This window comes from Lagopus leucura, unplaced genomic scaffold (assembly GCF_019238085.1).
Source record: "Lagopus leucura isolate 7727_CA_CO unplaced genomic scaffold, USGS_WTPT01 Super-Scaffold_100001, whole genome shotgun sequence".
In the NCBI taxonomy this organism is placed as follows: domain Eukaryota; kingdom Metazoa; phylum Chordata; class Aves; order Galliformes; family Phasianidae; genus Lagopus; species Lagopus leucura.
Genome location: NW_024962262.1, coordinates 73,744,669 through 73,758,609, shown reverse-complemented (window position 1 = coordinate 73,758,609; position 13,941 = coordinate 73,744,669). Strand labels below are relative to the sequence as shown.

Genomic DNA, 13,941 nt, shown 5'->3' with positions numbered 1-13,941 from the left:
TTCACTCCCTGGGACTGTGGTTTGGAGCTTCCCTGCTAATTGGGAGAGAAAGGTAGTCACGAAGGCTAATGAGTCTGTCTCTTAGCACAGTTCATCCTCCAGAAGGTCTTGCTTTCTAGTGATTGTGATTAGTGTCAGCAGTAAAAGTGCTGTAAGACAGACTCCCCTCATCCAGGGCGAAGGATGTATGATCCTTTCTTGTCCTTCCCAAGTCAGGACAGCAAGGATATCACGTCACTTGCAGGGAGGATTCAGGTACATTTATCTACAAAGACAACAAAGGTTTTGGAGTAGACTAGATGTTTAGGCGAGGAGAGGGATGGGAGTGCTGGATCCTATTGTGGTGCAGATGGCAAGAGGTGGGCAGCTATATAAACTTATTCCTTCAGCAGGAACAAGCACTCAGCACCTGCACGGGTGACAGCTTCTTTCCTCCATATACAGACCTAGAAGTCTGTGCTGGTGCCAGGTAGCACCTTTCTTTTTAAAAGGAATGAAGGACAAAGGAGTAGGTTTGGAGTACAAACAAAACAACAAGGCTGGAAGTATTAATTTGGCAATCTTTCTATGAAGGCATATGGACCCCCAAATAAGCTAAGGCATACCAGCTGAAGAACTGATCCCTTTATTACTGAACTTTCATTATTTTTAAAGATAGCATAAGAAAATAATATGAATTAGTATGGCTATTTTAGTCATATTTTTGAATTTTTATGTTTTAGTGTCACCAACTCTACAGTGAGAATCAAAGCCCCAGAGGCCAATTCAGTGATTGGTGGAAATTGAGCTAGTCTGTGTGCTCCTAGCTTCTAGCATCTGAGGACACCTGGAAGTACATTATCAAGACAGTCATGCCTGGGAATGAGTCAGGAATAGAAGATTCAATGTGCTATTGAAGCACCTGACAAGTCCAGGTGAGCTTTGAACTTGATGCATCTCCGATGCACACTTTCCTCTGCAGCGTGCAAACTTGTTTTCCACGCTGTCATCCCTGTGGTATATAACGTGGATCATATCTTCAGTCAATATTTCCTGTTGAGCCAAGGTGACCTGCCTGTCTGGGAGGAAGTGGGATGAAGGAATGTCTGGATCTAAGATGAGCAACAGAACTGTACTGGTCATTGAGGACATTGGGGTACTGAGGATCTCACCCCCACATGATGCCTCGCACACAAGCCCTGTGACTTCCTCTCCCCAGAAATCTGGGTCATGCCCTGGCAGAAACAAACCAACATGAATTTACTCCAGGAACGAACCACCCTCAAGACAGGGAAGCTGAGATATGCCCATTCCTCAGCAATCCTCCTTGGGGGCCAGAGGGTCCTGATGTGTCTCAGGGAAGCACAAGAAAGCCAAGAAGCACAATGCTCAGGAAGCTGATGTGCTGCAGCGGCACCAAGAGGAGTCAGTACTGGAGGAGCACTACGTTGAGTCTGCAGAGAATCAGGCATGAGCTGAGGAGGATTTGTTACAAGTATGGAGCTATTTTGTGTAGAAAAATCCTTCCAAGTACCCTGGATGAGCAGGGCAACTATCTGCTATGTCCTTCTTCCACCTTACTTGTTGCTGGCCGAGTCATCCTGTCTTCCTGGAAGATGCGGAGTCTGAGGGTGGGAGGTATAGGTAATGGACTCATCTCAAGGCAGTACATGCGGACTTGCACAGGTCACAGCATGCCACAGATCGCATTGCCCAAGCTTCTGCAGCTGAGGATGAGCCAGAGCTTTCATTTTGCTATTGCAGTAACAGGCCTTGGGCTAGTACTGGCTTTTTGGTGTTTTGTTTCTCTCTCTCTGTGCCCAAGTGTAGGTGTGTGAAAGAGCTCATCAGAACCCCTGTTTTTGCAAAACATTGTTGCAGCTCTGCTCATGTACAGGGACTGTGGGGAAGAAGCAAGGTGCTGTCCTGTCTGTCTGCTCAGCAGTTAATGTGCCCACTCACTGTATGGCACTGCATGGTCCCCCTCCTGCTTGTAATTTCCTTTCAAGTATTGGAAGATCACAGTGAGGTCTCCCTTCTCTTCCCTAGGCCCAACAATCCCAACTTCCTCTACCTTTCATCATAGGAGAGGTGCTCCAGCCCTCTGATCACCTTTGTGCCTTTCTCTGACCTACTCCAAGAGCACCCTGTCCTTCTTGTTTTGGGGTCCCCGGGCCTGGATGCAGTACTCCAAATTGGGCCTCACAAGGGCAGAGCAGAGGACAATCCTCTCCCTCTCCCTGCTGGTCGCCCCTCTTGTGATGTAGCCCAGGATACCATTTGCATCTTGAGCTACAAGAGCACACTGCTAGCTCGTGTCCAGCAGGACCCTGACATCCTTCTTGGCACAGCTGCTCTCCAGGAGTTTATCTCCCAGTCTGTACTCATATCAAGAACTGTCCAGTCCCAAGTGCAACACCTTGTGCAAGGCCTTATTGAACCTTACTAGGTTCTCATGGGCCCACTTTTCCAGCCTGTGATCCTGTTGATAAGTCTAAGGCAATGAAGTTTAGGCTCCCTTTTGTTAATTTACTTTCATTCTTTTTTTGTAGTTTTTCCAAAATTTGTTGGCTGATCATCCTAAGTGCTTTTAGCTTTCTGCATACCTCCAGACCTCCACAGTCTTCAGTGCTCTCCCACCCTTCTCAGACTCTTCCCTTGCCAGAAAGTTTCATATCCTTACTCTGTCTGAGTGCTGTACTGGGAGGCATTGAGAGCTGCTGAGACCCATCCTCTCAGTACAGAGTGTGCTTCAGAACAAGGCATCCCACAGGACAGCTGCATTATCACTTAACTCACTTCACGTGCAGTCTTTGTGCGGTTGTAACTGCTTCAGGACCTGGTTGTACCAGAGCCACATCTAAGTTTTGCCGCCCACAACTCACCTACTGGCAGTAAAATTCTGTATCTGGGAACCAAAAAGATCCACTTTTATTGTGGTCCAATGTTCACGTTTTGGGCTCCCAGCCAATACACACAGTAATATGATTTGAATAGTATCACCTTCAGGACAGCAATAAAAGTAATTGCTACGCCCATCCTGTGCTTCACATCCTGTTTCCACCACAGGCTACACATTAAGGAGCTCTTGCTGAAGACAACATCACCCTGGGACAACCCAAGCCAGCCTGCGGCGGTGGCTGCTGGCTGCTGGTGGCAAAGAAAGATGAGCAGTGCCCTCTCTGTAGGAGGAAAGCTAGATCAGGAAAACCAAGTGTAGTGCTGAAGACCAACGTCACCTGTGGTGAATGCTGATAATATCCATGAGAGTTCACAAAGTCCTTTTTTCTCCCATGTTTCACTCCTGATTGTACTCAACCATCAGTTGAGTGCATGGAAGAAGAGGGCATGGAGGGAGCTTACAGCATGGGAAAAGACATTGATTTTGCTGCCCTGTGAATGCAGCCACTGGGAGGGATGAAGCTGTGCTGGTGGGCTTACTCTTTCTGCTGCATTATCAGCAGTCAGGACTTTATTTCTGGACCACTTGTTACGATGATCTTCCTGGATATTCATAGAATCACAGAATTGTTCAAGTTGGAAGAGACCTTTAATGGTCACCTAGTCCAGCTTCCCTGCAAAGAACAAGGAAACCTACAGCTCTATCAGGTGCTCAGAGCCCGTCCAGCCTGACCTTGAGTGTCTCCAGGGATGGGGCATCCACTGCTTCTCTGGGCAACCTGTTCCATTGCCTCACCACCCTTACTGTAAAAACTTCTTTGTATCCAGTATAAACCTCCCCTCTTTTAGTTTGAAACCATTTCCCCTTATCCTATCACAACAGACCCTGCTAAAGAGTCTGTTCCCTTCTTTCTTACACCTCCCCTTTAGATTGCTGAAAGGCCACTGTCAGGTCTCCCAAGAGTCTTTTTTTCTCCAGGCTGAACAACCCCAGCTCTTAGCCTGTCTTCCTAAGGGAGTTGTTCCATCCCTTGGACCATTTTTGTGGCCTTCCTCTGATCTTGATTTGGACATTTCTAAAGCCATTAGGTGGGCAGCTGGTAACAACCAACAAGAATGTGTCCCTAAACTCCCAAAAATGGAAGAAAGAAGTGTTGGTTGAGGAGATGCATTTGTGTCAGGCTATGATTTAGAGAGGCACCCACAACAGCAGCAGGCAGTTTGACAGGTTGCCCCATGTTGTCCCAGCCACTGCAATTGCTGATTTCCTCTTCCCCCTCCCCTGAAGAGTTCCAGATAAAATATGTTAGCCTGAAACACCTGCTCTAGGGTTTAAATGTGTTTCCTTAGACGAGGCAAGAAGTATGCATCCGTGCAGCAAGGTACTGACTGGTATGCACTGGTCTGCTCCCCGCAGTAGGTGTGTGCTCACTCTCCTTGTTGAGTGGAAACTGTAACATGTAATAAGAACGCAAACACATCTAATAAAACCACAGCCAGGTTGCAACACCCCTTTTCTACTACTATTTTTTTTTTTTTTTAAACAGGCTAATGAGTTCTCTGAAGATCCCCCCAAAGCACCAGCTACTTCTGTGGATAAATAAAGAGAGTAAATAAAGAGGGTGCAGGGTAATACCCTGCTTGTTTCACTGCTCATTGAAGGAAGTTTGAGGGGGAAGAGGTTTGCCTACATCTGGAAGAAAGAAAGATCTGGTGCCACTGGTATGGCTGTGATGCTCCTACTGCACTTGGTCCTGGCTGTTTTAGAAGGAGAGCTGGGCAGTAAGGTCTGGTGTTTTAACTTGGCTGTTGATCTCTGTGAGCAGCTGCTGGATGGGTTCACTGCCACTTAATTTGCCCAACAATTGTCTGTGCTGTTACTGTGGTTTTGCCTTGGCATCCAGGTGCTGTGCTGCAAAACACTCAATGCATACCATGGCAAGGTAGTTCTCATTCTTGTACACCGGCAGACCACAGGGGATCACTTTTCACCGTATAACACCATTCTTCATACTTTTTGGGAACCATAAAATCAGATGATGCCCTTGTCTTTGATCCTGGTGAATCCTAATTGGAGGATGGTAACCCAGTCACACTGCAGACAATGACAGCACTGCCAGCAGTTACTGCCACCTCTACCTGTGCCCAAGTTTAGCCACAAGGGCCTCTGGGGAGGAGAGCTGCCCTGTGCAGTCAGGGCGGATGCGGTCATGTTTCATGGGAGACCAGAAGAAAATAGGACAGAAATCTGAGCTGGGTCAGCCTGCCCTTGTGATGACGTGTACCTACCTATGTCCTCTCCCAGGTAGTGACACCAGTGAGTGCTCATGGAACAGGTGAGAAAGATGTGGAGTTTGCTACACCAGCCTATGGTACTCAGCAATTCATGCCTAATATGCAGAGGAATGTCCTTTCTCAGCAACACTTAAAGTTTGGTTTCTAAAACAGACATTCAGGAAAAGATCTATTGAGGTAAGGTTCTGGTCTTGTGGCACAGGACCTGAAAGTGCCTGCAGAAGCTTTTAAGTGTTTTTCTTCATGTCAGAGAGCACAGAGCAAAACTCATTTGAAGGCTTCCTGTTTCCCTGCTGAGTCCCAGCAAGCTCAGCTTGGATATTGGATATTTCCAGGGCATGGTGTCAAGGGGCCTAGTAATTTTTGTATTTTGGAGATAAGATAGGAGGCTCAATTATTTCACCTGATCTGCAGTCAGTTTGTCAACACCATTGGAAATTTGATTAGCATGCAGCACTATTACCTTTATTCAAATGTATTTTCTTTTGCTTACCTTTATTGAAATTTCATTTTTCATTCTGCTACAATCCTTTTCCCAAGGCCAGGAGTTGTATGGATGCTCTCTCAGACTACTGCTGATGAAGCATGAGATCATAGAATCACAGAGGAGTTTGGTTTGGAAGGGATCTCAATGCCCACCCAGCCCCAACCCGCTGAATGACAGAAGTATGGAAAGGATTTGACTCTTTGTTCCTCTGCTCTCTGCATGCAGCCCAGGGCCACATTCACACCTGAGGCCCAGGGAACTGAGCTGCTGGGAGTGGATCTGCAGCTGCATCTGTAAGCCAAGCTCGGCTCCAGTAACCAGGAGAAGGGATCTGGCCTGCAGGTGCAAAACTGGCATGAGATTATTGTCTACACCCTATTTCCCAGATTCTTTTTGCACTATTAGGTGAATAGTAGCGAATAATAAAAAGTGCTTGAGAAAACACTGCCAGGACAAAAAGTCATGTCAAATTGGAGGTTTCTAAGCTGGCTGTTGCCATGGGCCCGAATAAAGACCACAGGTTTGAGGTTTATGTGCACAACAATGAACCAGAACAGCTGCTGAATCAACCATTGCCACTAGAAGCTGGAGGTCATAAGGAAAAAGGAAATAGGAGCTATGACTTAGGGAACAATGTGCTAGATCCTGTGCTGATATGGCTTCTTTTGATCAAGGCAGATGTGTTACATTTATTTTTGCCGAGCAAGGACCTGTGGATCTATGGGGAAGATGGGGATGGAGGTCTGAAGGCCATAGGCTGCAGTATGGAATAAAACACTGGAAAATGGAAAACATGCCAGTATGGGGAGGCAGAATTAGTACTATGGATGGGGCTGTGCCCAAGAGAGAAGTATGAACATATTGGGTAATCATGCGCTTCTGAGTCCTTGGGATCAAATCAGAATGAATGCTTACAGCTGGACTAATGAGTCATGTTTTTCTTGTATACAAGTATGAAAGCTACTGCACCTCGAAACAGCATCAGAATGAGAATCCAACTGGACCTCGGTCAAAATCAACTGCATTGCTGTGAAGATCAGCTGTGCAATGTGTGCCCATTCTCTAACTGCTATTATAATGAGTTAAGCATTTTTCAGAAGAAATGCTCTCACGTTAAGGTGCCACATTCTGTTTTGCTTGGCTTTAGGTCTTGTAAGGTTGGTGACCCTACTCCTGTGTGTGGGTTTTGCAGACTGAGTGGAAGAATTACTTCAGCAAAGCTGGGTGTGCCTGTGAAAATAATGCACTGTAGCCCAACCAGAAAATCCAGGTCTACTAGAGAAAGTATTGCATGAGAATCATCATTCTTTCTTCTGCTAAATCAGAGCAGATGGCCACCGTGTTCGCTTTTGTATTTAGTACTTATGCATTTTCCATAAGATTTATATGAATTTTACCTTTTCTTTCATCTGAAGCACATTCAAAAACACTGTTGAGGGCTGCCTCAAAATGCAAGCATTCTTGCAAGCCCTGCCCTAGAACTATCATGAATTTAGTTATTTGCTAGAGTATTTTGGCAGGCTATGGGCCTTTGCTTCTTGCCACTGGAAGGCAGTTGAGTAGAACCATTTTTCCACTTGAAGCTGCCCACAAGGCCAGCCAAGCAGACAGGACAGCTTCAGTTTCAGGGAAAACAATCCTGCCTGTTTCACTGGTAAAACACAACGTGACCTTTCCCAGCCTCCTCTGCAAAGCAATTGCATTTGTGCTGGTTCCTTGAGCAATTGCTTGAGAAAGGCTTCATAGAGGTTTCACATGCGCAGCTGATGGCTGCAGCTGGATAAGGAGATTAGCAAGTGAGTTTGGCTTAGCGATAACGACGTGTAAAACTGAAACAGGATACCATAGAAATATGATATAAGATAATTTCAGTTATCAGCTGTAAAGAATGTTCTGCTTACTTCTGATTGCTCATATCTTCTATTTTTATCGGCTTCCTCCTGCTAGTCTTTGTGTGTGTTTCCCGGTATAGCAGGTCTGACCCAACCAACTGCTAATAAAGATAACACTGATAACTATAAAGTGAGGTGGGGGAGCTCATTTAAAGCTTGTGCATTGGAGTTATCTTTGACAATGAATCATTTTCCACATGGAGTTCTTAGTACTAGGGATTTGATCTCCCATATCAGCACTAAGGATTTCTTACATGTACAACAAGTACCTAGTCATCTTAAAGCTGAGATTTGTCTATCTATATATACAGACACAGGTTGCCCAGAGGTGTGGATGCCCCATCCCTGGAAACTTTTAAGGCGAGGCACCACCTGATCTAGCATTAGTGTCCCTGTTCATTGCAGGGGAGTTGGACTAGATGACCTTTAAAGGTCCCTTCCAACTCTAAGTATTCTGTGATTCTATGATCCCATACAAATATATCCTCAGATTTATATTTATATAGCAGATGAACATGTTGCCATTCAGGCAAATGACTGCATGCTGCTGGAGAAGGGCAGCTGCATCCTGCTGCATGCTGCAGCTCACACCATATATGGCTGGTGAAGGTCTTCTTTGGTAGGGGAACTACAGGTGACGTTCCTGTGACAGTTTTGCAAGCACAGCCAAAAGAGATGTGCTTGGGGCTGGGAAGCTGCAGCAATCACAGCACTGACCACAGTCTAAGCAATGTAGCCAGCTTTCCAGGGCAGGCAGAAAAGGGAAGAAGAGGGAACGCCTTGGCTACCAATGGTCTCATAACCTAGTTACAGCTGTCCTGGAGCTTCTTCCTTCTCAGGCATGAGGACTGATCTGTCCATCTCAGAGGTACAACATAGAATCTTGTCCACATTTATGCTGTACTGCAGTTATCCATGTATCTTCTACATGTAGCTTTTGTTGCACATAACTTCCAAGTTAGTCTGAAACTCCACAGAATTTTCCAAAATACATGCAAGAGAGCACATGCTATATTAATTCTTTGCCTTTGGTTAAGATTTTCTGTGTGTTAGCATCACATCACTGCTAACAAAGTAGGGCTTAAATTCAGAATGCCATTTTTATACAATTCCATATTTCAGAATGCCCTTTTGTGTATAATTCCTTTTATATAAAGCATAAACAGCTAGTGAGCAATACCTATGCCTGGAGGTACGCTCACTGGGCCAATGAGCAGCAAGGCTGCCAACTGGAATAAGCCATAGGTGATGAAGCCAGGGACTTAAGCTATCGTGGACTGGAGAAAAATAAACCTCTGAGAGTTCCCTTGCCTATTTTATTTGTCCCCTAAGCAACAAAATTTGAATTTGAGGCAACATTTGTGCAACATTTGCCTAATGACTTTAAGCTTCTTCCACCTCTCTGATTAAATAAGAAATAATAAAAAAAAAACCACCAGAAAATATGATCACTGTTGTATTGGTAACAACGTGATAGATTTTGTCTATGGCAAAGGTGAACTAATCACACATTTGTAGGTACTCCTTGGCCAACCTATGCTTTCATTGCATGAAGTCAGGGATGGACTCGATGTCAGCCTTCCTGCATTAGTCAGTTGTAATGACAGAGGAAGTGGAAGCTATGTGGAAGTCCTGAAGGATGCTCTGCAATGGAGGCTGCAGCTGGCTCGCACTTCCCATCTCCAAAACTGTTAATACGTGATCCAGAAAGGGATTTTGGAGCCTTTTTCAAGAATACAGAGAGACCAGGCTGACCCGACTTCTATCTCTCCTGTGATCAAAAGTATCCTTTCTAACCTTAAAAATCTGCATCAACAGAGCATCCCAGGATGCTCTTTTTGGCCTTGTGCAGTGCCAAAAACCTTCCTCATTTGTCGTACTGAACCAGAGTCAAGCTGCCTGGTGAACTGCAAACCCTCTGAGTTTATTTGAGGTGAAGAATTTGTGCCTGACATTTTATTGTTTCTCCTGATCTAGGTGTACTGGGACATATCCCAGCACCCAGGCCTGGCCCTCATTAATAGGATGTAGAAATGTGACGGGTGAGTGGGTGCCCATCAGGTAGAATCGGTGCTCTTTCTGCAAGCTTATGAAACAGCTCAGAAGAAAAACTTCTAGGGCCACAAGCAACATTTGTAATTAATATTTTATTGGTTTTTTTCACAAGTGAAAAATGTATGGGAAGAAGGAGAAAGACTGAAAGGTGATGTGAAGGTCCACTGTGGGAGTCTACAAGTGACATAGAAAGGTGCTTTGTAGCCTGGTTACAGAGAAAAACATTATGACTAAGGCGTAGTGGTTCCTCACTTATTAAAATAAATAAAATGGTAGAGATTAAAAAAAAAAAAAAGTGGAAGCTAAGTAATGCAGACAATGACCTTGTCACAAATAGCTACACTGGGCCTATTAAAACAAGGCCACCAGCAAATGACTCAGCCCAAAATACCTGAAAGCACCTGGAGTGGAAGGAGAGCTGCAGGAGGCAGACCTTTTGAAATGCTTAATGTTCAAAGGTTTTAATGTAGTGAAGGCCATTTTTAACGCAGGTTTAAACATTTTCAGCAATGCTTTGTGGGTCTACACCTAGATAACCAACAAGCGAGAGCATTTGCATTCTCACAGAACGCGGGAAGTAGAAGCAGCATACAGACTGCATGGTAAGAACCCAAAAGGACAGTGCCAGAGTCAAGAAGTTCACAGTTATCCAAAGCCTGGCTTGGTCTACCTTCCTCTAGAGGAGACAAAGGCTGAGATAATTAAGCCAATAGATATATTCCAAACTGTTCAAGACATTAAAACATTGCCCTCACCCTCAGCTTAATGGTAGGCACCACACAAATACATTTTAAAAAATACACAGTGTTTTCAGTGTCCTAAGTTTAAGTATCATGGGAAGATAAACATGGCTGGAATGATACTTTAATGAAAGTACAGTGCTTTGCATCCCTTGCCTATCCAAATATTTGGTAGTGATCTGCTCCCACTCTGCCTTTGCCTTGCCTTTGAAGCAACTGCTCTGGATGACTTTTTTTCAAGCCTTTCCCATTTCTTCTCACTCTCTGGTAGCTAAAAATGAGATGTACATCTGTAGAGTAGAAAAAAAAACGTCCCCTCCTGCCCAGACCATTGCTTCTTTGATCCCATACAAGAAAACAGGATTTGACCTGGCTAGGTTGCTATTTTAAGCAAGGCAGTGTTCAGAGCAGCCATATTTCTGCCTGATAGCAGAGACAGCCAATATTTGCTGCTAGAGCAGCAGAGTTCAGCTGCTGCCTTCTCCCTGCAGTTTGGTGTACACAGTCCATGGAAGGAGGGCATATGGGAGCCACAGGCAGAAATACCTTGCTGACATGGTTCCTCACATGGGATAGTTCCAGAAATAAACAGCTGTGCTAAGGGGGCTGCTCTTGGGAGCTAGAGAAACAACTCATGGGCTACAAGTTAGGTACATAGATAAGCTGCTTTCATGACTAAATAGCAGAGATCTTGAGAAACCAATTTTCACAGTGTGGAAATTCACTTTGCAACCAAAGGCTAGCACCTAGGTCTTCTGCAATAATTAAAGGTGATTGAGACTCACAACACTGTATGTTACTCAGTCCATGTACAAAGGTAGATATTGCTTCTGAGATCGACCTGGATCCACAAGAAGGAAAAACGTAAGTACTCTGCAAGTCTTATCTGTGGTACACAATGTGAATTAAGGACAGTCACTAAAAACGTTCCCTCCAAATTATGCATTTTTTCACACAAATGGTTTTCAGCAAAAATAAAGCAAATTCTTTTTAAAAAAAAATTCTATCTCAAAAAGCTACATGATTCTCAGAGAAACTACTCGTCCATAACACTGTACAGTTGATATAATAATTATTCAAAAATACAAAGAAAATCTTTCTGCTACATTTTCTTGGAAGACAATGGTCTTACTTGAAAACAATTGCCTAAACAATACTTGGCTGTTAATAACTCTAGCTTATGCTTGATCCAGTTTGTTTTGAAGTATATTGACTATTGTAAGAATTCATGCTGGCAACATGAACTGCATTTCTCACCAGGTGAAGCTGATGAGTTGATGATACTCCTATTGGTGTGTCCCCTTCCCTGACTTTACAGAGACTGAAACAATGTGATCAGGCAACTTTGCAGCACCCGAGCCATCACAAACCCATCAGCTTCACTGTCATCTCTGTAATTCAATCTGTCCTAGGCCAGCACTGGGAGCTTGGCAGGTGGGAAGGGAGCTAGCCTGGTTCGTAGCAGATATTGCTTGGGTTGTCCCCATGCAAAGTTCAGTCCTTTCTCCCATTTGGCTAGGAAGACTTCTCCTCAGGAATGTGTATGCTTGGCTGCTCTACTGCCAGCTGGTTTTCAAAGACACAGCACAGCTTGTAATTTTCTATAAGCTTTGCTTGAAAATATTCCTGGTCCTTCTTGTGCCAAATGTCTGTTGCAATGTACGTGTTGTAGGGGTTGTGGGAGTCCTCCAGCCTCCTAGCACGGATATTGGTCACCATGACTCCCACTGTGAAGAACCCAAAGAGACCGACCATCATCAGCACGTAGATGATTTCCAGGCTGCCGCCAGTGCTTCCAACTGTAGAGGGGGCAGTGCTATTTGTCTGCTCCAGGTGGTCTTGAAGCAGCTTGGAGAGGAGAATGCTCAGGGCTGTGTCATTAGACAGCACCAACATCTTTTTTCTTCGGTCCTTTGCACTTCTTTCTTCCCTAGTTTCCCTAGAAAAGAAAAAAAAAAAAAATAGGAATATGCCATTAGACAAAGATGTGATTCTCTCTGTCTGCCTTATGGTTCCCCCCAGCAAGGAAGCTGTTGCAGCACATGAAGAGAGTCAGGGCTTGAGAAAGTGCCTGAGAGGCTTGCTTACCTCCTCCTTCCAAGCAAAGCCAGTGAGGACGTGTCCATCCCTTGCAAATATTTGTCTGAAAAAGCCTCCATGATACCAAAAGTCCTCAGTCTCCACAAATTGTCTACTGTGGTATTTTACTGCCCCAGCCGTTGGCCACTCACCCGGCACAGGCCTACGCTCCTGCTGCCTATAGCCCATGGCTTCTTCCCCAAGCCCCACAGGCACCAGGAGTGGCTCACTCCCACGCTGCAGCAGCTGCTTTTGGCTTAGAGGGTTGTTATCCTGGCTTCCCCTCTCTCCTATACCAGAACTGAATCTGGAAACAAAACTTCTGTACCTGATACACAGTGCAAATAATTTGGTACCTGCAGCAAGCGTCACACATCCACCTCTGTTGAAGAGCTTTATCTTCTGCAACCCTTGTATGGATATACCATGCAGAGACTGAACAACCAAACACCTGAGAGACATTTATCCCGAGCTTATTTAATGTGAATTCCCACTGGGCATTTGCCCATGGAAGGTGTTTACAGGGAGTATGCAGTAACTGCCTACCAGGCACTGGCTGCTACTGATGCGCAAGGAAAACCTTTTCCCTCTATCCTCCCTCTTATATGCAGACAGGCCTCCCCTAGGCAGTTCAGTGCTTTCTCCTCCAAACTAAATTGCTGTGCGACCTGTGTTCTATTGTCTGATTAGGAGAACTTTCACTGGCATTGCTGCAGATCAGGAATGCAGTAGGAGATGGCTCTACCAAGAAGCAGTGAACAACCAAAGCCTCCCAGCCACAGCCTTCTGTGCTGACAGCCCTCTACAAGAATGCCCCTCACTACAAGAAAGACACTGGATCCCTGGAGCATGTCCAGAGAAAGGGAACGAAGCTGTGAAGGGTCTGGAGCACAAATCTCATAGGGAGTGGCTGAGGGAACTGGGGTTGTTCAGTTGAGACTCAGGGCAGACCTCATCACTCTCTACGACCACCTGAGCAGAGGTCATGGTGAGGTGGGGGTTGGCCTCTTCTGTCAGGTCATAGTGACAGGATGAAAGGGAATGGCCTCAAGTTGCACCAGGGGAGGTTCAGGTTGGGTATTAGGAAAAATTTCATCTCAAGGCTGCCCAGGGAGGTGGTGGATTCAATGTCCCTGGAGGTCTCAGGAGCCATGTGGATGTGGCACTGAGGGACATGGGCAGTGGGCACGGTGGGTATGGAGTGATGGTTGGACTAGGTGATCCCAGATGTCTTTTGCAATCCTTAATGATTCTTTAATTCTAAGAAGTTGAAGGGTCCTTTTCCCTTTTTAATGTCAGCTGTGAATCTTTTAATAAGAACAACTCTATCACCACTGCAGTCCCAAAGCCTCAACAGCCAGGTAACATGACTGACAATCTCATTACAATGCCTAATTTAAACAGCTCTGGAAAATTAAGACTACAGTTTCTCCCTGTTTTTGCCCTTAACATGTGGGAATCAAGGTACTGTTATTCAAGGTGACTTCTGTGACAGCAATCCTGTAATAACATA

The 13,941-nt window shown here is 45.1% G+C and overlaps 2 protein-coding genes across 3 annotated transcripts in view; one reads left to right on the top strand and one right to left on the bottom strand.

Annotated features, from left to right (window-relative positions):
- The window catches only part of SMIM11 (small integral membrane protein 11), a 34,081-nt gene extending 29,552 nt beyond the window's left edge, over positions 1-4,529 (top strand). The window contains exons 6-7 of one of the 2 annotated variants that reach the window (XR_006178065.1): positions 723-914; positions 4,428-4,529. The gene's annotated coding sequence lies outside the window, so the exon portion shown is untranslated. The remainder of the gene's footprint in view (positions 1-722; positions 915-4,427) is intronic. The other variant, XR_006178066.1, reaches the window with a different exon arrangement.
- A 5,361-nt stretch (positions 4,530-9,890) lies between these two features.
- On the bottom strand, positions 9,891-12,287 carry KCNE1 (potassium voltage-gated channel subfamily E regulatory subunit 1). The gene has a single exon (XM_042866686.1). The coding sequence runs from the start codon at positions 12,243-12,245 to the stop codon at positions 11,865-11,867; it is 381 nt and encodes a 126-aa protein (XP_042722620.1). The 5' UTR covers positions 12,246-12,287; the 3' UTR covers positions 9,891-11,864.
- Between the last annotated feature and the right edge of the window lie 1,654 nt (positions 12,288-13,941).

Excerpts from the sequence above, each read along its gene's own strand:
- KCNE1 (XM_042866686.1), bottom strand. The coding sequence starts at position 12,245 with ATGTTGGTGCTGTCTAATGACACAGCCCTGAGCATTCTCCTCTCCAAG.